The sequence below is a fragment of the Brassica napus genome, chromosome C7 (genome assembly GCF_020379485.1).
Source record: "Brassica napus cultivar Da-Ae chromosome C7, Da-Ae, whole genome shotgun sequence".
NCBI classification, from domain to species: domain Eukaryota; kingdom Viridiplantae; phylum Streptophyta; class Magnoliopsida; order Brassicales; family Brassicaceae; genus Brassica; species Brassica napus.
This window is the reverse complement of record NC_063450.1, coordinates 28368191-28391957: the sequence shown is the minus strand read 5'-3', so window position 1 is coordinate 28391957 and position 23767 is coordinate 28368191. Positions and strand designations below refer to the sequence as shown.

General features: G+C 38.5%; 1 protein-coding gene across 1 annotated transcript; it reads left to right on the top strand.

The window, feature by feature from the left end:
- The first annotated feature begins 3956 nt into the window (after positions 1–3956).
- Positions 3957–6696, top strand: LOC125590530. Its single transcript, XM_048764129.1, has 4 exons — positions 3957–4355; positions 4698–5631; positions 5725–6476; positions 6670–6696. Exons 1-4 carry the CDS (start codon positions 3957–3959, stop codon positions 6694–6696), a joined length of 2112 nt encoding a protein of 703 aa, XP_048620086.1.
- Positions 6697–23767: the final 17071 nt, after the last annotated feature.

The following is a 23767-nucleotide window of genomic DNA, read 5'->3' as shown; positions in this document are numbered from 1 at the left end:
TTTTCGGACAACCAATGTGTGTCCTTTATTACCATGACGGCATGACCTTATGAACCGCAAAGGATCCATGTCCTAAAAGACAGGGTTTTCGTACGCCTCAGGAGTGAGTTCTGATGCAGAAAAAAAAATTGTGGTTTTTACCAATTGTCAATTGACGAAGGTTGGAAAAGCAGAGGTATCTGCAAAAGGTTTTAGTAGTGTTAAAAGGACTTAGAAGAGAAGAGTCACTGTGAATTGTGTTTCTCTTTGTCTCAGTCACTGGATCTTGATCTGCTATTTCTCGTCTTCAACAAGCCCATAGAGAAAAGTAAGGTTGAGAGATATTAGATTTTGTTATGTGTAAAGAAATTTCAGTCACAACTGTTTGTAATAGTTTTTGACGGCGACTGTTACTAAAGTACTGATAAAAAAGAACAAATGGGTTTCTCTTTCTTGTTTTTTCTGTTTTTGCTGTTAGACTAAATCTAGTAAAAGCTTTTACTTGTAGATATTTTAACAAGAAAAAGACAAAAATGTTGTAGATCAATGCAGGAGGATCCTACGAAAACAAGTCAAGTTGATTGGTGGTCCAATTAGAGAAGTGACTGCCTTTTTTTTTTTTGATCAATAGAAGTGACTACCTATTTATTTTACTTTGGTGTGTTTTCTTTGTCTACTATCCATTTTTATTAAATCAAATTTGATAGTGGTTAAAAAAAAAAAGATTTTCCCTCTTTACAGAAAATCTGATAATGCTAAAACTTTCAATGACCGACTAGTTTACCGAAATTTGATCATATCTATCCTACCAATGAAGAGATTTTAGTCTATCAACCTATCGGCCTACAAAGGCTCTCCATTATGACGCTAGATCATGACCTACGCAACTGTGAAAATGATTATTTTCATTTTTATACTTATAATGGTATATAACTTTACCATTTACCATATTACTAATAGTTTAATATAATATTTTAAACATAAATTTTATAGTTTGCATGCAGTAATTTAATTTACTGTTTCAAATGATTAGTAATATATTTCTTATTAAAACATGAACACTAATTAAAACTTTACATTATGTGATATTTATGACAAATTTTGTCCAATTTAATATTAACTTTGATATTAATTTCCTTACGATTATTATTGTATTTTAAGTTTTGTTCATACAGATATGTTAACCGGATTATTTGTATGAATTAAATCTTTGACTGAATAAGCTATATTAAGTGTAATTTATAGAAACGTCCGCTTTATTTAAATTATTAAACCAGAAATTACAATTGTTTGGTTTTGTCTTTTTAAATCAGAAATTACAATGTGTGTGTTTGTCTTTATTATCTATGTTTTTTTGAAGTTTCCTATGTTGTCCATTGGTGATTTAGACTTTTCTACCACTAAACTCTTGAATTATTTACAATGACTTTTTCAATGTTAAACTTTTATTTGCAAATCTTCATATGTCATACATCATGTTATATAATATATTCTATTAAAACAGAAATATGACCTATTGATATATGTTTGGTCCAACTATTTTAATACAATTATTAAAATCTCTTATTAATCATTTAAGAGAAATATTATACAAAAAACATAAATATGACTAAAAAATACAAATCTATTCTGTTAAAACAGGAAGATAACCTATTGATATAGGTGTGGTCTAACTATTTTAATACAATTATTAAAACCTCTTATTAATCATTTAAGAAAAATATTATACAAAAAACAAAAATATGACTAAAAACACAAATATAAAAATTAAATTTCTAAAAATGTAAAACAAAAAATATACCCTGAAAATAGTTTACACTTAAACCTACAACAACATTTGATAATAAACACACTGAAAATAGTTGTCATTTGCTAAATTTATGGTTTTTATTTATATTTTTTATTATTTAATTATAATATTTTCATTTTATATTTGAAAGATAAATGAATTTTCTTTCAAACAATATTTTTGTAAATGTATTTTAAAAAAAAAATCAAATAAAATTGTTATTATCATTGAATATCATTATTTTTGACATAATTTGAGTTTTCGTTTACATCAAAACTTATCATATTTTATGGACTATTTATATTGTATAAAATATTGCATACGATCCAAAACTATTTGTATAATTTTATATTGTTAAACAATAGTATGAAGAAGAATGATGTGAACAAACTTTGGAAGGTGGCTTGGAGACCACAAAGCCGCCGCTTCTGATTAAATTATTAATGTACATAAATTGTATCTTACTGTCAATTGAAGTGTTTTGGACCTCACTGAAATTATTTTCTGTACACAAAGTTTTTTTTTAAATAAATGTTAAAATTTGATTCAAAAGAAGATACACATTGTTACAGCAAATACTATTTTGTTTTTTACTTTTTTAAAACTGAGAAAAAATAATCAGTCTATGTTCTCACATATGCAATCCAAATTTGAAAAGCTCTCTCCAGTCTCTTTATCTTGAGTCTTAACAGACATAATCATGTTTTGATTAGCTTGTCGATTGTACACAACACAAAAAGTTATTGAACTACATGTTATAATATAATTAACTCTTATTCAGTTATTGATTTTCTCCTGGTAATTTTTATTTATTTTGTGTACATACAATATATATATATATATTAAGACTTGTGAAAATAAAAATTTATTTATCGGTTTTTAACTATAATAATGTGTTAAGTTGTCGTTAAGTTACTCCACAATAAGGGATTGGTCAATATGATGATGAGTTTCAATCGTTATCAACAATATGAATTCCATCTATTTGATTCGAGATGGAAAGTGACCGTACGATGATGGATGAAAGATGGCGTTCTACGTCTGGTTCCCAATCCCACACAGTCTCATGTTCTTAATTCGTACTGTAATTTATGTTTTATGTCCCAATGGTCCGCTGAGTTGTCACCTCGTTGGACCCCATACTCATCGCGATGTCTCGTTTCTTCATTATGGGACCGATGTGAGCACCTTCGTGTACTACTAGAGGAGTGGCCAAACATCTCTAGTTTCCGTTGTGAATTGTGATCCATTATATATTTGCTTAAAGACCAAAAATCATCTATAACTGAATAATTTTGTTTGACACATGTTAATATAAAATTAGACTGAACGTTGGAAACGCATTGACGTTAAGATAAATGATTTATTGTTTGAACAAAAAGTTATTTATTAAACCTTATTATGTATATAGAAAGGTTACTAACGATAATAGAAATTTGGCATTACCTCCATCGCATAATGGATATATATACCTCAGGTCCTCAGGGTTATCACATAATATATACTCCCTCCGTTTCAAAATAGATGATGTTTTAGAAGGTTTATTTTGTTCAATTTACTTGAAGTTTTGAGATTTTAAAGAAGTTTTGAGATTTTAAGGTTAATTTTAACTTTATTGGAAACTGTTCAATTAATTAGATTTTACAGTTTTTTTTATAATTGGTTAACTGATTTTAAAATTATATATTTAAAATATTTTTCTAGGGAAATGTAATTTTTTTAATCTTTGTGCACTATTACAAAACATCAAGTATTATGAAACGGAGGGAGTAATAGAAATCTAATGTAAAAATTTGAATAAGATACCTTTTGTTAGTTGCATATCTTTTATATTCGAAATCTAAAAGCAGAGAATTGGCCGGAGAGAATGTGTAGCTCTCATGATGTGGTTGCATCAGACCACATCATCCCATGGGAATTTAAAAATCATAGAGAGACGAATCACACTAACACATCGGTTTTCGGGAAAAGAGACTTCTATGAAGACCGAGATGTGGTCTAAGGACCATATCAACATCCACGCATATCCACCATGTTATTATATTGAGTTATACATAATTGTAGATAGTATATACGACTTTTAAACCCAGGACCAGATGAGATGACTGCGCTTTTCTATCAGAAATTCTGGGATATTGTGAAGGAGGATTTAACTCTTATGGTTAACAAATTCCTTTTTGAGGGAACGATGGCGAATGGACTAAATGATACAAATATATGTCTTATCCCGAAGGTAACGAAGCCCAATGCGATGACTCAGTTCAGACCCATTAGTCTGTGCAATGTCAGCTACAAGATAATCTCTAAAGTCTTATGTCAGAGGTTAAAGAAAGTGCTTCCTGGTTTGATATCGGAAACCCAGTCAGCCTTTGTTGCTGGGAGACAGATTTCTGATAACGTCATGATTGCTCAGGAGATGTTTCACGCTCTGAGAACCAAACCAAGTGGGCGCAATAAAAGGATGGCCATCAAGACAGATATGAGCAAAGCATATGACAGGATGGAATGGTCCTTTATCGAAGCTGTTCTGCATAAGATGGGATTCTCAGAGATCTGGACCAGCTGGGTCATGCGATGTATTACATCGGTAAAGTATAAGGTCCTTATGAATGGAGAGCCAAGAGGAAATATTACTCCAGGTAGAGGACTACGTCAAGGAGATCCTTTGTCTCCTTTCATTTTTATTCTATGCACGGAAGCGCTCGCTAGCCTTCTTAATCATGCAGAGAATCAAGGGAGGATAACGGGGATGCGTGTCACACGCGCGTGTCCGTCGGTATCCCACCTTCTCTTTGCTATTGATAGCCTTTTCTTCTGTAAGGCGGAGCCCCGTGAATGTGAAGAAATAATGAAAGTAGTCAGGAAATATGGTCATGCATCAGGTAAATGTATCAACTTTGATAAATCGTCCTTACTCTTCGGTAAGCAGATTAGTGTAATTGCTAGACAGGAGATAAAAGATGTGCTTGGGATACAGAATGAAGGAGGAATGGGAACTTATTTAGGCATTCCCGAAGACATAAGTGGTTCTAAATGCAAACTTTTTGCATTCTTGAAGGATAAGCTGATGCATAGAATGAATGGATGGACAGGTAGATGGCTTTCGAAAGGTGGAAAAGAAGTGTTGATTAAATCCATTCTGCTCGCTCTCCCGACATACGTCATGTCGACCTTCCTTCTCCCATTGGAGATATGTGAAAACTTAGCTAGTGCTATCGCTCAGTTTTGGTGGAGCTCGAATCCACCAAAAAGAGGGATTCACTGGGCGAAATGGGACAAGGTTTGCTTATCCAGAGAAGAGGGAGGGATTGGTTTTCGCATGATCCATGAGTTTAATCTGGCATTGTTGGCAAAACAACTATGGAGATTAGTACAATTCCCTGATTCTCTGGTGGCCCGTGTGCCACGGGGGAGATATTATAGGCTGAGTTCTCCACTAAGAGTAAACGCTGCTACTGGCCCATCCTATGTGTGGACAAGCATTTCTGCTGCAAGGAATCTGCTATTATTGGGCATTCGACAGAAGATACACTCTGGATATGAGGTTAAGGTTTGGGAGGATCCATGGATTCCAACGAATCCCGCGAGGCCAGCTGCCCCAATGGCACCAGTGATGCATCCTAATATGCGAGTAAGCGATCTTATTAATCAGGAATCGAAGGATTGGGATGTGGGCTTACTGGAGAACTATGTTCATCCTGATGACATACCATTCATTAGGAGTTTGGTCATAAGCTCAACTCATCGTCGAGACTCTTACTGCTGGAACTTCACAAGGAATGGTCAGTACACGGTCAAGTCTGGATATTGGGTGGCTCAGAATTTATTGAATAAAACAGAGGAAAGGGAAGTTTTGGACCCAAGTATTACCAAGCTCCAAGCGGTTGCGTGGAAACTGAAGGCTCCTACGAAAATATGTCATCTTATATGGCAATTGTTAACTGGTCATGTGGCAGTAACAAGGAACCTGGTAAGACACAATATGAGATGTGATAACTACTGCCCAAGATGTGGAGAAGCAGAGGAGACTGTCACACATGCAATTTTTGAATGCCCACCAGCTCTTCAAGTTTGGTCTTTAGCTTCAACTCCGACAAGCCCGAACATCTTTCCAGTATCAAGCATCTACACGAATATGGATTATCTCTTTTGGAGGAAAAATAACATTATTGAGCCTGATCGTGATATGGACCCTTATCCCTGGATAATATGGTACATTTGGAAGGCTAGGAATGAGAAACTCTTCAGGGGCATAGATCGAGATCCTTTGGAGTTAGTCCGACATGCGGAGAGCGAATGTCAAGCCTGGTTTGATGCTAATGATGTGGTACAACCTGTAACACAAGCTAATACAAATGAGGAGCCCCAAGCCATAAGCTTGGGAAATATTTGCTTGCTAGATGGATCTTGGACGTCTTCTGCTAACTTTAGTGGATGTGGATGGGCGTGGATGGATGGATCTGGGAATGCACAGCTTATGGGGACAAGGAATTTCCCTCGGCGTGAATCAGCTTTGCACTCGGAAGTAGAGGCACTGCGATGGGCGATGGAGAATATGCTGCAACATTCGAACTGCCAGAGCTTCGGGACAGATTGTAAGGAACTGATAGCAATGGTGAGGGAACCTCAGGCGTGGCCAAGCTTTGCGACGGAATTGGAGAGGATAGAGACGCTACAGATATGCTTTCCGGATTTTAAAATCGTTCACGTCCCACGGGCACGCAATCAAACAGCTGACTTTTTGGCTAAGACTGCTAGATCCTTCCATAGGGAGTTATGTTTTATTGGTTGTTCTATTCCGGTTTGGTTACCCAGGTCACCTCAAGTTTGAGTAATAGAATAGCCTTTCGACGAAAAAAAAAAAAAATATACGACTTTTAAACGTTGTGTAGTTCGTATAGGGAATGACTAACTCGTACCATTATTAAAAATGGTTGATTTCTTGTGATTTGTTTGGGTTGGTCTACTACAAACATGTTATTTATTACAAAAACAAAAACTATTAGTTTTTTAATGAAATTGTATGGCATACGATTTTCAAAAATATTGTATAACTTATTTATTTATTTTGGACCTATCTTATTTTGGACCTATCTTAAATAAAAACACAATAATAAACACAATAAAATCTTAATGGGGCTGTTTGTTTCACCATTTGCCATCTCCATCCAAATGATTCATTTGTATGATCTATTCAAATGATCCATTCAGATTTTTGTGATTGTTTGTTTGTCCATCCACATAACTCATCTAGATGAATCATCTAAATGGATCTTATGTTTGTTTCCTTATTTTTATTTCCATTCAAATGAGTTTAGTAAAGAAATTACCAAAATATCATTGTGTTGATTTAATCATATGTTTAATATTAATTTTAACTATATTACATTTAATTATTTAGTTTAATATATTTACATTAGAATTATTTCAAAATTAACGAGTTTTCTTTTTGCGGTTTGGGCGGGAAAACAAGTTTTTTCGGTTTTAGCGAGAAAACACATTTTTTATGTTTTGGTGGAAAACCTCTTATTAATCATTTAAGAAAAATATTATACAAAAAACAAAAATATGACTAAAAACACAAATATAAAAATTAAATTTCTAAAAATATAAAACAAAAATATACCCTGAAAATAGTTTACACTTAAACCTACAACAACATTTGATAATAAACACACTGAAAATAAAAGTATTCACATGAAATAATGTTTTTTTAATCATTCATCTGTCATTTATGTTTATGACATAAATTGGTACAATAGTTATTGCACTTTCGAAATTGCACAAATAAAAGAAACAAAAGCAATTACATTAATGAATAATACACGAATATGGTCTATATAAAAATAAGCTTGATTATCTTTTTGTAAACAAAACAGCCATATACTTCTACTAGTGGTTTTCCGGCTCTACGCACCGGTTTTTATAATAAAAATTACTATTTAGTTATTTTTATATGATAACTAAATATCTGACTGCTAATATATAGTTGAATTCAGTTTTATTAATTTAATATAAATATTTATGTGACATTAAAAGAAAATTTACCAAAAATATCAGATTTTTTGTTTTGTTTTGTTGATTTTCAATTTTTTGAAAAATAGCTAAATTTGAATATCTTTTTGTGCTTTACCTTGTTTTAGTAGTTTTCTTTAATATTTGTTTTTATACTTTTATTGTTATATGTTATTTTGGTTTTTAAGTTACTATGTTGCCCTCTAACATTTATTTAATTTTTTGGTGCACCTTATATTCGCCTTCAAACGTAAACGTATAATCTTGTGGGCTTTCAAGTTATTTTGACTCTTTTATCAGATTTTTTTTCTAAAAAAGTTGTCCAAAACGCTCATATAAAACAACACCAACCAAAAAAAATTCAAAACAATACCAGAAACATTGCCATCATTGCAGACAATACCAATCTATGAAGGACATCCATTTAGGAAATGTACTCAACATTCCACTTCCAGTAAATAAAACCATGTTGTGTCATGTTTGATCCCTTCATTGAATTCAAGCAATGCCATTGTGTTTTGTAAAGATAGTTTTCCCATTCAGACCCGGCCCAAAGCATATATAGGCCCTGTGCATAATCAAAATTTTTAGTTTTCTTTTTTGCTGTACAAATCAAAAATTTAGGACTTTTTTGTATAAAATCAAAACTCAAGAGCCCTAAACTATAAAGAAAATTTACCAAAAACAAGTGGGGCCCTGTGCAAAAGCACTGCCAGCACATGGCCAAAGCCGGCACTGGTCCCATTGCATATATGAAACATAGATGGTACCAAAATTCTTGATAAAATTGTTCTCCCAATTCCCAAAGATACAGTTGTTTTGGCAGGAAGCCAACAACTCGTCCATCTCACTAACGCAAAAAATTTATGGGAATAAGTAAATCTGGCAGAAAAATTGATGAACCAAATTTTAAAATCAAAAGTCACTAACAAAAGTACCAATATTTCCCAAAAACACAGAAAAAGCAAAAGTAACAGGAATCTAACCTGTATATTTTCCTACATGGCCACATTGATATTTCGATCGATAAATTCCTAATTTTATTTTTCAAACAAAGAATTTACACTTTTTGCTTTTTATGATAAAAATTATACCAATACACGGCTGTCAAAATCTTATCAAAGCTGTTTCTAATTCATCTTTAGAAAATAAATCCACATTCACTTGCAAGACCTCACATGGGAGTTACCTCTTATGGTTTCAGTTCTTTGGCTGCTTGTATTCTTTCTACATCTTCTCCCAGTCATCCCCGTGAAAATCCAAATCTCACGGGTATACATATGCCCGAAATGCCTCCAACTCTCAAAGTATCTAGCATTGAAGAGATCTTGGCTCGTGATCACTCCAGCCAAATCCAAGAGCAGTCGAATGAGTTACTGCCTTGAGCGGAGCTGGAATACTGGTATTTGTTGTTATCTCCAACAGAAAAAGAGTTTGTTAACTCAAACTGATTTGTGTACATCTGAAGCTTCTCTTCCATGAAACTCACATCACCAAAGAGTTGTTGTCAAAAGAATTGTTGCAGTACTGACTCAGATGTGTTGACGGCGTTGAGCTTTTGTTTGGTTTAGCCATTGGCTTCTTAAGATGTCTTAGGAGTATGACATTTCTTGGAGACGCAAGGGATCATCTCCTCTGGAAAATTCACCTTAGCTTTATCACCACGGATCCTGCATGCAGTTACATCATAAGCTCTTGATTATTCCTGAGCGGTGTTGAATGTTCAAAGAAATTCTCGAGAGCCTTTTCTATGATTACATATCTCAGCGGCCCAATTTTCCCAAGGGCGCATCCTAATCCTATGTACCGATTCTTTCTTTTTCTCATGGCAGATTTCTCATTTGATTCTACTTTTTTGTTGACAGAAACTGAACCTAATGGAGTCAAATCACACAATATCAATCAATTATATAATAGACTAAGAAATCAAGATCGGAAACACGCATAAACAAAACTGCATCTCTTGGCGGGAAACATGATTTGGACATGGACAACAATATAATCAACATAGTAACAAAACAGTTAAAATCAGCCATTTCCGTAGACTTGAAACAGTACCTGAAGCTAGACACCGAGTAAAGCCTCTGAAAACATATCTAGATGATATAAATCATTTCAAAAAAGGTTTTATATGATCATATAAATTTAGAAACATCAAATAACTCTCTTACTAATTGATAAACTGCCAATATTCCAAGAAACAAAGAAAGGCTAATAAGTGTGTAATAAAAGAACACTGTTATATGTTGTTACCTCTGACATTGAAAGAGTTTGTTGCAATTAACTGGTACCAGTTCATCAGAATAAACAATGCATCCAATCAATAAACCCTGTATGGCGGGCTGCTGTGTAGACCAAAGAACTGCGGATTTGACACACGCCCATGACGAACGTGGGATAATATCTTATGTACATAACATAATCTGGAGTTTTAACAAATTAACTACATAAGTCTAACATCACCTGGCAAGAATCAGATTGAGAGAGTTGTTCTGGTTGACTGGTTTACCTTCATGAATTCTCCATCTAGCTCCTTAGAAGCTCAATTTACAGGACACCGCCACACACTAATGTGAAACATGCAAACAACATATGAAACCAGTGATACACATGTGGATACCGCTGAGAAAGAAACTTTGCCAAAGAGCCTTAGTCTGTTTCCTCCGGTTTTCGACTTGTCAGCATCCCGGTCTCCAGAATCCAATCCAAGACTTAAAACTTAATTTTTATTTTCAATCGTCAGACACATGCGAAAAAATTGAGCAAATGTAAATTCTTTGTGGACCGGAAGAACTAAAAAAGTTTAGTTATTGATTGCCATTAATAAGAATCTAGGATGATACTGAAAGCTTCTCCTATCAAGGACCGAAACCCTCCGCTATGAAACCCTAACGATGTGGTATTTTCTTTTCCGGTGGAGATGAGAGAGAGAGAAAACCTTTTGGTTGATAGAGACGAGTCCTAGGACAAAACTAATTGTGATGATATGAGACGTCACTGTGAAACAACATTCAACAGTCTGTCTACACCAACCTGCCTTCAACTCTGAAAGAAGAACTTGAGAATTCCCCATAATCAACGCTGCTTTTAGAGAAGGTTTCGGTCGGAAGGAAGATTGCCAAACACTGAGTTATGCGGAACAAAGACATGGAAGATGGATGGTTGGGAAAGAGCTGAATCCTTCGACTGAATTACATCATTAAGAGCAATTACTCAATTGCAGGGAAGTGGATGATAAGTGTAACATCAAAAGTTTCAGACAACCGGCGGTTTCTAGAGAACATGAAAAAAAAAAACAGATTATGTGAAAAATAAATTATTTAATGGGCCTATAGGCCTTGATCCTAGCAACATAAAAACACTAATGAAACACTTAAAATATTACGAAGATTCCATTAATTATGCTGGGTTTGCCAAGGCTCAAAGTCCACTTGATTTCACAATTAACACCGAAACCCATACAGCATATGCTAAGAAGACAAAACATTAGAAAATTATGGAGATGCCACGTGTCGAATTTCCCCCATGAGAAAAAGGCTACTTTATTGTATTAGATAACACTAGAGGCGATCCCCCACGCAAGCGCGGGTTGTATATTTATTATTTAAGTGTTACTCAATCTCAGAATGGATAAAACATTTTCCAAAAATTCTTAAACTTGGATTGTGGCGTTGCAGATATTAGTTTATATCAACGCTAGTAAAAGACATTTCACTTAGTCGGAGGGACTAACTTTTTTTTTTGGTATAAATGTTAAATTTTATACCAAAGTTTTGCTTTTTGACAGAATTTACAATGATGAACAAGTAGCAGAAAAATGGAAAACAAAACTAAACAACGCAGAAAGGGAAAGCAACCCAATGACCTAGAAGACATGAAACAAATAACACTAGCTAACATGCTAGATAAGAGGCAAGAGCAGGACCATGGGAAGAGCATTGCCAAATGGAGAGAGTATCTTTGATATAACATGAGACCATGCTCGGTAATTTTGGCCTCCCCGAAAATGCTCCTCCAATTGATTGATATAAAATCCACGAGATCAACTGAGATCTGTACCACCAACCACAACCGGTGGTATTAGTACATAGTCCAAAAGCTACTAACCTCATCCCGCACCCGAAGGCTAATCCGCGCCCTCTGGATAGTCAACACCAGATCACTGGAATCACTTTAAGATCGACTTCGGAAGTAATGCGATCCAAGCAGAAGACGGGTTGTAAGCGCCACCAAACCCTCGACCTGAAGCCTTGAAACCTGCAAAGAGAGGAAATGTTGCACCACTGCACAAGAACAATTGATCCTCTACAGAGCTGGGATGTAAGCAGAACCAAGCGAGCCACTGAAGCGATCAACGACTGCAACCGAGAATCGTCCCACACTTGAAGTCTTCGAGAACCGAAGAGCAACACTCTTAGCTGTAAGAGTCCATCTCCGGTGCCAAACAGAGACAAACAGAACATAAACCACAAGGCGATACTCCATAAAGAAAGCCGAGGCCTTCACACAGAGAACACAGACAAGGGCCGAGAAGTGGAGATTCAAAATGAGAAGCCCCGTGAGCAGCTATCGAGGAGCCATAGACGACACCTTTCACAGCTACACACCGAAACTTACACAAGTCAGAGCTAAGCCAAGTACCATCGACCGCCTGCATACTTGACTCATCAAGACTCGCCACCGTGGTACAAGAATCCACCGGAGCTCACCTGATGCCGATGAAGAGGAGTCTGACTCGCGACGACTCCGCCAGGAGCCGAGACACCGCCCACAGGAGTCACCTATCCCCTAATCGAAACCAGAGATAATCTCCGACCAAATCGACGGGAGAACAAGCGAATCGACCACCACCCGGGCAACGAAAACCAGAGAGTCTGTAATGGAAAACTGGTCTACTCTTGAACCCAAAAGCCGACCATTACCTCGAGCCACCGATCCAGCGTCTCACCACGAATCTAGAAGAGACTGAGTCGCCACCAGAACCGTCGCTCCTCTCGGGCGGAGAACTTCCCGGAGCGAGATCCGAAACACAGATCCGCGAGTATATCGACGCAGACACAGAGAGAAAGAGGCAACATCGAAGGAAAAGCAAACAGAACGTTAAAGGTGAGCTTCCGGCGCCGGAACGCGCGCGCACGCGCCGCCGGACGCCGGAGCGGACGTGAGCAATTTTGTAAGCTGAGGAGAGAGGAGAGAGCGTATGGGAGGAGAGAGAGAGAGCGTCTCGGGAGGGACTAACTTTGATGATTGAACATCCACAAGATTAATAGTATCCCTAAATAGATAGCCAGAAAACTCATTCCCAAAACTATGAAAAGATAGCAGATGTATCTTATAACCTAACGAACTGCTGACATTGAGAAATTACTATATTCGTTTTAAGATTAAGCTGAAAAATGAAACAGAAATGAGACACCCTTTTGATCAAAAAAAAAAAGAGATACCTTAAGTGAATGGTGGAAGGGCACTAACTTCAATTACAAAGGAAAAAAAGTTTAAGGTCGCATACCTTCAGCTATGTGGAGCAAATGTTTGCCCTAATCAGGATTACTCTCATGGATAAATTAATTCAGAAGTTAACATCATTCTCACATAGAGCAGTGGCATGTTTCCTTGTAAATATAGTCGAAGCTAAGAAGCTAACGCAAATCCCAATAACATCTGTGGGCAACACTCTTAAACCCAAAAGAAGAAACATCATTTGCCTTGTTGTTGCCAACGGGACGTACATCAGAATTTAGAAGTGTCATTGATCTGAGATCGTACTACACAACTGATAGCATGAAGTTATTTAACATAATTGGATGGGCAAATTCTAAACAAACAATAGATAAGATGAAAATTGAGAATTACCAAAAAGCATCAACAAACAATGTTTAAATTTGAGACTGGCCTGGCATGATTGAACACTGGAATTGAGGGACTGAGCAATGTTTAGCTGACTGACACACATCTGTAGACAAACAGAAAAAAATGTGAGTTGCTTAATAGAATCCTAGTTAAAAATTATTTTGCTTGATTTTACCGTTGGCAGTTCGCTCCGAAGAAATGCTGTCGTATTTGAAGCTACAGTATACATAAATTTTGATTCGGTGTGTTTGGTTTATTGTAGCGAGAAACACAGTTTCATATTAGTTTAAAGGCAAACACAAATTGTAAGTAACTAAGTTAAACATTTTCACGACATGGATGATCAAAACAAACTCTTGTCATCAGCATAAGGAAACAAACCCAAACAACACCTCCCTAGAACTTACAGCCACGCAGCATGTCTTAACAGGCACACATTTTTTTAATTAGTGTTTGGTGTATATCATAAACATACATATATCAAATACGGCCTGTTTTGACCATGTGTGTATCCTTATGCAAAATTAATTCACTGAAAAAGTCAATACACTCGCTGGTAAGTGGTAATCATAATTCCACAATAACCCAAAGAAGTGTTTACCAACAAATTGGATTAACTGCATTGACGTCCGTAGCCCAACTGATTCAGTAAGTGTACAAACTCACATGTCCCAACCACCGACTTTGAAAATTTCTTACACAACCTGCACAATGACACATGTTCGTAAAGATTGACTGTATTGATTGGCACTGCCAGGTATCCAGGGATCATGGAATTCTGCATAGAGAGAGGAGTAAACTTGTAAAACTTTAACTATCTTGAGGAAGGGTTTATTGAATAAAGCGATTACGTTAAGGTGATGATGTTCTCACCTTTTCATCTAGTACCAGTGTTGGGGTCAAAAACGGACACGGCAAAGTTAACATCCAAATATCCGTAAAAATAGGTATGAACGCTTTTACGAAAAAGAAATCTTCGTAGAGAAATCTTTACGAAGAACCTTGCGGTGAAATCTTGCACTAATCTCGGTTGATCCATCGAAACTAAACACCCATAGTCCAAGAACACGTTCATAAAACATCAGAAAAGAATCCGAACAAAGTTGCCTCGTAACGACCGGTCAGGAACGAGCCGGTCGCTACGTAGAAACCGACCCGCGAACGAGTCGGTTGCTATGTAGCGACCGACCAAGCCACTCGGTCGGTCGCTACGTAGCGACCAACCCGCGACCGACCAAGCCATTTGTTCAGTCGCTACGTAGCGACCGATCCAGCGCGGATCAGGTCACTACGTAGCAACCGAACTGTCTCGAACGTCGATCAACGGGTACGACCCAAATCCATGCATTCTCGTCTGTTCCTTAATGCTAGCTCCGATGTACCGCAGCCATATCATTTCTCACTCCCATCGATTGGAGTTATCACTTAAAATTTACGATAAAAATCGCGGAAAGTTTAGTTTTATCGATAAAAATCGTAATAAACGTTTCGAGTCGAAATACGGCCCAAATTGGTCTAAAACGTGATTAGAAGCCCACTTACGATTTTTTAAGGAAAAGTCCATAGATACTATGGCGGTTTATACTCAGTCCGCAAGAAAAGTTAAAATGTCAAATTTCCGCAAATAAATGTTAAGTTTCCGTGGATAATCATGAAGATCGAGAAAAAAGGAATATCTCCATTTTCGAGTTATGACAGCTTAAGGGTAGAAGAGGAAAGCTCAAACCGACCATGGAGGGAGTATATAAGGAGTCCTAGGCGAGAGGCACAAATGGGGACTTTTCAATAGCAAACTTAGCACTTAGAGCATTTAGGCAACTTTATGTTTTTGTTATCTCGAGCTGCGACACAACTAGGTTTTACAGTCTTAGGTTGTTAGAACTAGGAATCTCACCGACAGCTCTCGTAGCCGAGGCTTCTACCTTGTTGTAATGCTCATACGCAAATTCGGAATAAGACTTCTTTTTGCTATGTTTTTACGATTTCTTATTTTTCTCGTCTTTATTTCGTGTTCTGATTGCTTGGCTCGTGGTTTAGCAGATATCCGAGACCTCTGGGAAATTAGGGTTTTCCTAACTTTCCTAATTTAAACGGAAATCGACAGTGCGAATTTCGGTTCCCACAAGCAGGAGGTTATACCCATGAACTCCCAACCTCTGTTTCGTGAATCCCATAAATGGAGTAGCTGGACAACAATCACCTGGGAGGAAAGACCAAGGCGGAGATCGTTGTTGCATGATGAGATGGTTGAGTGGTTATACCAGCAGAGGCAGACATTCTCGAAGAAGTGATTTAGGTTTGGCGGTAGAGAAACTTATTAAGGCGCTTGGGAGATGGTTGATACCAGTCTCAACCCACACAATTTTATAGGGATCCGGTGTTTTCCAGTTACCAGACGCCTCGGGTTTTGATATCAAGGGAGATAGACCGACAGAGTTGAGTTTAAGAGTGTGATGAAAGCGGCACACTCAATGCAAAGTACGTCAACGTAACTGATAGACCATAGATTTGACCCACTTTTACCCATGGCTTATAAGTGTTTTAATTACTAATTATTATATTATAGAGTCTATTTAGCATATTTATAGGATCAGGAGTGATTTGGAGGAAAGCGATGATTTTGGAGCATTTTGGAGATATTTGAAGTAAGCACCCGAGATGACCATCGAGCACGACCATCGGTCGACGCTGAAGAGAAATAATCGATCGATGTTCACATCGTGACATCGATCGACAGCGAAGCGCGCAAAATGCCCGTTTGGTCTCAGCCGACTTAGAGCCCAAGTCTTCACCTATCTACAAGATTACCCCTGACGAGTTTTAACCTAATTATATTAGCTTTGCCAACATGTTAGAGGCAAAGTGTGCTTTCTTGTTTTACTGATTTTACAGCAAAGGTTTTCTAGGATTTTTACTAGATTGGAGAGAAGAACCAAAGAGATTTGTGATTGGAACTCCATTGATATCTATCTATTTATCTATGCAGTTTTTATACCTTATTGCTGTAATGAATTGCTTGGCCATGTCTGAGTAGTTCTCTTGTTAGATTTAGGGTTTAAATAGGTTATGAGGGATTATCCCCAACTATAGATTGCTAAGTTGTGATATTCATCACTAGGATTGTCATTAATGTCTGTTTCTAGATTAGCTACCTAGAACTTGCCCTAGGAGTTGTAGACATAAGCGATAGCTTGCATCTCACCCTGAATCCATCCTAACTGAGCTAAGATTGTTAGAGTAGGTGAGAGCTCATCTAGGAAGCTTAGCGAGCATATTCAATCTGCGCATTAACGCTTGACCAAGAGCGTCGATCGATATTCCGATAGAATAATCGGTCGACGTTTCACCAAGTGTATCGATCGATATTCCTATAGACTAATCGATCGATATTCCTACAGACTAATCGATCGACACTGGTCAATAGACAAACCTAGAAAGCGAAAGCCTAAGGGTTTGTTATTAAGTATTGAGCTCTATAATATCATGCATACAACTTATTAGGCATCTGTAGGATTATAATCCTGAATTCCTGAATAAAAACCCTAAGTCTAGCTATTTCCATTTAAGTACCAAAACTCCAATCAATCAATCGAGCAATTATTTTCTCACAAACCTACAATTTTACATTTAAAACATTAAACAACCTAGCTTAACAAATCTGATTAGATTTATTAGGTCCCTAGCTTCTTGTGGATTCGATAACTAAGTACTACAACTGAACCTCTTATTTGAGAGAGTAATTCACTCCTTAAGGGAATTTGAGTGATATCAAATTTGGCGCAGTTGCCGGGGAGCTTTGATCGCCTTATAGATTTAATCTTGTTTAGTATATGTTTCTTCCTAAAACCACTTTCTAACACAAAATGTTTTTCTTGTCATTTTAGGTACATGCCCAGCAGTACCAAAAGCAACAAGGAAATTCAACTGCTATTCTCATCAGATCCTGCAAGCTTGGAGCGTTCAATCCGCAAAGGAATACGTTCCCCATCGATCGGCAACAACACTTGTTCGTTGCTCGATTTTCGTCAGCCACCGTCGACCCAGACACCAGTCTCATCGACCGACACTCGCTCATCACCATCGACCGAAGACACTCTTCTTCCATCGACCAAAATTTTCCATCCGACATCGATCGATACTGAACCGCGAGACATGGTTGCAACCTGAATACTTGTACGTGATGGGAAGGGAGATCTGCATGACAAGAAAGGTCATCTACGTAATGCAGCAGGTCAAAGGATAGACGCTCAAGGGGCTGTAATCCCTGAGTCTGATACTGATGCTACATGCACTACTCTACCTGTTGATGACGCTGCTCGACCCAGAACGTTGGCTGATTACAACCATCCAGATCAGTTCTACACCAACAGATCAGCCATTCGTCCTCCAACTATTCAGAGGGGGAATTTCGAGTTGAAGCCGGAGTACTACCCACTCGTGGGACAGACACCCTACTATGGGTTATCTCACAAGCATCCTATGGACCATCTGGAGAGGTTCGAGGATCTTATATCTGCTATTAAAGTCGAGGGAGTCTCTGAAGACTACCTCCTATGCAAGCTCTTCAAGTACTCACTTGCCGGAGATGCTTCGCATTGGCTTAAGCAGTTACCACCAGGATCTCTCACATCCTGGAGCGACATCAAGAATGCATTCCTATGCAACTTCTTTGATGAGGCGTGTACTGAAGACTTGAGAAGCAAGATCGCTACATTCACTCAGGAGCCTGCAGAATCATTCAGAAGCTCCTGGATCAGAATCAAGTCTTACCAGAGAGATTGTCCACACCATGGATTCAATGAAGTACAGCTGCTCAGTACTTTCTACTGAGGCATCGCGGTGCAATATCAGATGGCTCTTGATGCTTCCAACAGTTGGAACTTCAACACCAGGAATCAAGAACACTGACTTTGAAAGGAAGAGATCTGCAACCATTCTCGGGAATGATCAGATGGATGAGGTGAAGGCAAAGCTGGACAGTGTTCACAAGCTTCTCAGGAAGCAGGTCTGCTTAGTTGAGGATGCAGAGACTGTAGACACAGAGGGTAGAGCAGAGGTAGAAGAAGATGTGAACTTCATTAGTGGAACAAGATTTCAGAGGTCTGGAAACCAGAATGGAAACTTCTATGGACAAAGAAGTAATTTCAACCAGAGTTCGCAGCAGCAGAAACCCTACAACAACAACTACAGCAGCAACAACAAGGGTTACAGAAACTCCTACTACCAGAAGCCACCACCACCTACTCAAGAGAACAAGATTGAAGAGATGTTTGAAAAGGTTCTTCAGGGACAGCAGCGCATGACGGTGGACTTCAATGGGAAGATTGACTCTGTCTACACCAACCTGAACACAAAGTTTGAGACTTTGAGCACCCATGTGAAGAAGCTGGCAATGCAGGTTGTTCAGACATGAGAAGCTGTTAAGAGGCAGGAAGCCTTAGCAAGAGGGATAGGGGATGATGTGACGAAGCACCGCGTGAATGCCATCATAGATGATGATTTTTGGCAAGTGGTGAAGTAGGAGAAGCTGCAAGAAAGAGATTTCGAAGTAGAAAGCTCGATGAGTTACGGGGGATCGCATTGGTGTCGATCGACGCCGAACTTCCAACATCGATCGATAGAATTCGATCAAAACTGATCAACAGGCTCTCCGGAGCATCGATCGAAGACACCTACGGAGTCAACCTCATCTTGCAGTGCCGTGAGGATCCTGACTCACGAGGGGTTCGCAGCAAGACATTCACATCAGCCCAACCCTGTTTATGTTAAAATCGATCGACATTCTGATACTGCCGTCGATCGACAGAAAGATAACACCATCGATCAACAACCTCCAGCACCCATCGATCGACGCACACCTCTTACATACCGAGTGCAGATGCCAAAGATAGATGTTGCCCGTCTCAATGCACTTAGGCCACAACCCAAACCTTCAGATAACCCACCAGAGGCCACCAGTGCACATATTGATGATGCAGCAGATCCTATGGAAGTTGATAGGGTTCCCATGGGAAGAACCCTGAGGAAAAGAAAGGAAAAAGTGGCGAAACATCTGAAGAGGGGAGCTAATGAAAAGGAAAGGAAAAGTTTCTAAAAGAGAGTCTTCAGGATTCCTTTAGAAAAGCCATTCGAGGAGACTTATTTTACAAACAGATTGTGGATGTTCTTCAGAGAAACCAGAGAGACCGAAGAGGAAATTGGGAGAATGTTCTGTGAAGCTAGAGAAAAGATGAAGAAGAGGATTACACTGAAGAAGAAGAGTGATCCTGAGAAGTTTGCAATACCATGCACGGTGAAGGGTATTGAATTCCCACATGCACTATTCGACACAGGAGCATCAGTCAGCATCCTACCTAGGGTTATGACAGACCATCTGAGTCTGAAGGTGGAGCCTTCCAAGGAGTCATTCACTTTTGTGTATTGTTCTCAGAAGAGCTCAGGAGGAATTGTAAGAGACCTAGAGGTGCAGATTGGTAATGCCCTAGTTCCAGTTGATTTCCATGTCTTTGATATCATGCTAAACTGGAAATCTTCTCTACTACTTGGGAGAGCCTTTTTGTCAACAGTAGGAACAGTGTGCAACATGCAAACCAACCAGTTGTGCCTGACGCTCATAGATCCTCATGTCCACTACAACCCTATTCCTGTCAAGAGGCCACATACGTCCTCCAGAGGAATTGATGATCCAGGACTCATCGCAGCATGCCACTGTGGAGCTGAGTATGAAACATAATATTCGACATCGATCAAAACTCACAATGCGACATCGATCGACAATGCTCACCATTTAATCGATCGACAGTCCCAAAGAAGAATCGGTCAACAGTAGTCCAAAAGATTGGGAGAATGACTACTACAATCCCACTATGGCAGCACACACCAGACACACCATGCATACGGAAGAGTATGATGAAGACTATGAGAAGGAATGAGCTATAGAGTACAAAGCCGTTCTTGATGAGGAAGATGGACTTCTCCACCATTCCTCTTGGAAAAGGAATGCGCCGTCGATTGACAGAACCGTCTCACCATCGATCGACACTCATCTTCATCAGACAAGCCGAAAACGAGCATCGGCCGACATTGCCTACTACCCATCAATTGACACTGGAGTCAACCGTGTACGAGAAGAAGACTACTCGATTGGCAGTTGGGCAGATGATCACCATCACGAAAGCTATGCAGTAGAAACTGCAATTCATGAGTCAGAAGCAGATGAACTTCATGAGGGTTTCACATATGAGGAACTTCTCAAGATGCAAAGACGTGATGAAGCAGATCAACATCAAGCAGAAACCTGTTGGGAAAGGACACTTTTTTCAGCCATCCTATCGACAAAGCCAACAACAAATCGATCGACAACAACCCTCCATCATCGATCGACATCCGTCCGAAACCACCATCCACTGTAAGAAGAAATACTAATTATGATGACCAGTATCTAACACATGATGAGTTTGGTATTTTCAGAGACCCAGATGGCTACGCAAGAGCAATAGATGGACATGCACTGCACGTATCCAGAGAGGACATTGTAGACATTCTTCAGATGGCTAATGGAGCAGATAATCTCTTCATACAACAACGCAACATCCCAGCACATCAGCAAAGGGTTACAGACGAGTCCTATAACACAGCTGGTGGAGTAGACAATCATTTCAAGCAGAAGATTCAACATCATACTCGACCGTCGATCGACGTTGACTAGCCAACATCAGTCGACAGACGCCCCGAGTTTGGAAAACACGCCTATGACCGTTATGGAACTTGGAGATTCCACTGGGAGGAGAAAGATGAATATGGAGTCTACAGAGATGATCAGGGATATGCAAGTGATATGGATGGACACATCATCCATGTGTCCAAGAATGATATCAGAAAGCTAATGGAAAGAGCTTCGAGAGATGAGCACATCTACATATGTCTTCCAGAACATGCTCGCTCATTCACACAGACCAAGCAGGTACCAGAGATCTACACCAAAGACGAGATCAATGAGATGTTCTATGGAGTCTGTGGAGCCTACGAGAAGAATGAATGAGACTTCCAGATGAAGTTTGATGGTGTTTAATATCCACTGAATGATAGCATCAGTTGGTTGACTACATGCATGGAGGAGATGAGTCAAGACATAGCCAAAATTCAGCATGCGGCCGACAAACATCGACCAACATCGATCGACATTCGCTTACCAGCATCGGTCAACGACAAGCTACCACACTCACATCCGTTGAAGTCTCAACCAGATTTTCACACCAGAGTAGAGATTGATCAGTTGGTAGAAGAGATCTACAGAACTCTGGAAACTACATAAGAGAAGCTTGATAGAAGATGTGATGACATCTATTTCCCAATGAACCTTAGCATGAGTTCTTCGACTTCCAAGATAGAAGCAATACAGAGGGAGATAGTAGAGATTCACGGATACAACACCCGTCAACCAGAAGCATCAGCATCGATCGACAGACACAACAACAAATCGATCGACAGACACAACAAAAAATCGATTGACAGTCACAAAATGACATCGATCGACGACGCTACAAACTGAGGTAGGCTAGTACCAAAGGTGACATCAGACAGATCTGGTACACACAACCATGGAGAGGAGATCTCAACTGACACTTACGCCGCACTTATGAGTCATCAGTTCAACCTTGAGAGTCTTGGAGTTAGATTGCAGAAGATAGAGAACACAACTGTAAAAATGAAGGACAAATGGCGCAGAGGAGATGAAGCAATAAGAGACTTCACTGGTACATGGTTCAACAAGCGCAGAAAAGAGATGGAGACCTGTTTCCCAGCAAGTTCCAGATTTCAACATTACTAGCCAAATCACCTCCAAAAAGTCAAGCTAAATGACTATAACAAAGCGCTGAATGGGAGGCAACCCACTAATAGGTAATATTTAATTGGTTTTTATTAATCTAGTATTTATGTTGGTTTTTCATTATTACAGGTCATATATATATAAAAAAAGATCCGAGTAGACGATTGCCGTGAGTATCGACCGAGGAAACACTGCCGACATCGATCGACAGAACATCACCTGCCGCGACCGATATCAACACCTTTACATCGATCGACATCCATTCCGGTCTGGTATATCGTTCTAACTTATTACATTGAGTCCTTATGATTTAGTTCTCACCATAACTCCGACTGAATTTGATAGTAGTTTATTTATGAGTTTTATTAAAATATTTTCAAAAAAGTTTTTATTGAGTCAAGAAGGGGATGATGAACTTATTGATTTTGCTTGTTATCTAACCACACCATTCTAGACTTACTAGTTGCAGATAGTACTAAAGATACCAAAGTGGATCAACCTGTCAACTATGTTACACTTGCTGAGAGTGTTTGAAGGAACCAAAGCTGACCTCCAACCTAATTGAGCTCAACTCCGCTTGTCTTGGGGCTTGGTATACATGAGATCGGATTCTTCAAACAAGTCTGAAAGTTAAAGCCTTGTGTACATTATTAACACTTTCTCTCTCTATTTTCGAAATATAGATATAGTTTTCAAAGAAAAAAATTATATATATATATAGATAAATTTATTAGGAAGGGATTCGAACAGGACTCGATGGCTACAACCATTAAGGCTTGCTTCATAAGAATTCTATAGGTAAAGGATTAGAACAGGACTTGGTGGCTACAACCATTAAGGCTTGATTCACAAATAATCCTCGGATATAGGTCAAAAAGAAGTGAACAGGATTTGGTGGCTAAAACCATTAAAGCTTGATTCATAGAAGTCTGTCCAATCTTGGTCAATGATCTTGCAATATTTGCAGACTTTGACTGAGAGAGAAAATTAGTAGAGAGAGAGGATAAGAACTATTGTTTACCTGCAGGTCCAGATACTTGTTTGAACATCCTTGCATCCTATGATCGATACCCCCAAAGTAAAGTCTACACTTTATTTATGTAAGAATTGAGGTTGGTAGAGGGGATTGTCAGACATGATTTGCTAAGTTGTTGACTAGATAAACTTGGTTGCTAGACAAGGATATGGTATAGTGTGCTTCTGAGACTAGGACTGTTTAAGGTGTTGATTCTAAGTTTTAAATTATGTGAATCCCTGCTATTTTCAAACCTATTTGAGAGAGACTGTCTGTTTGTTTTGCTTGA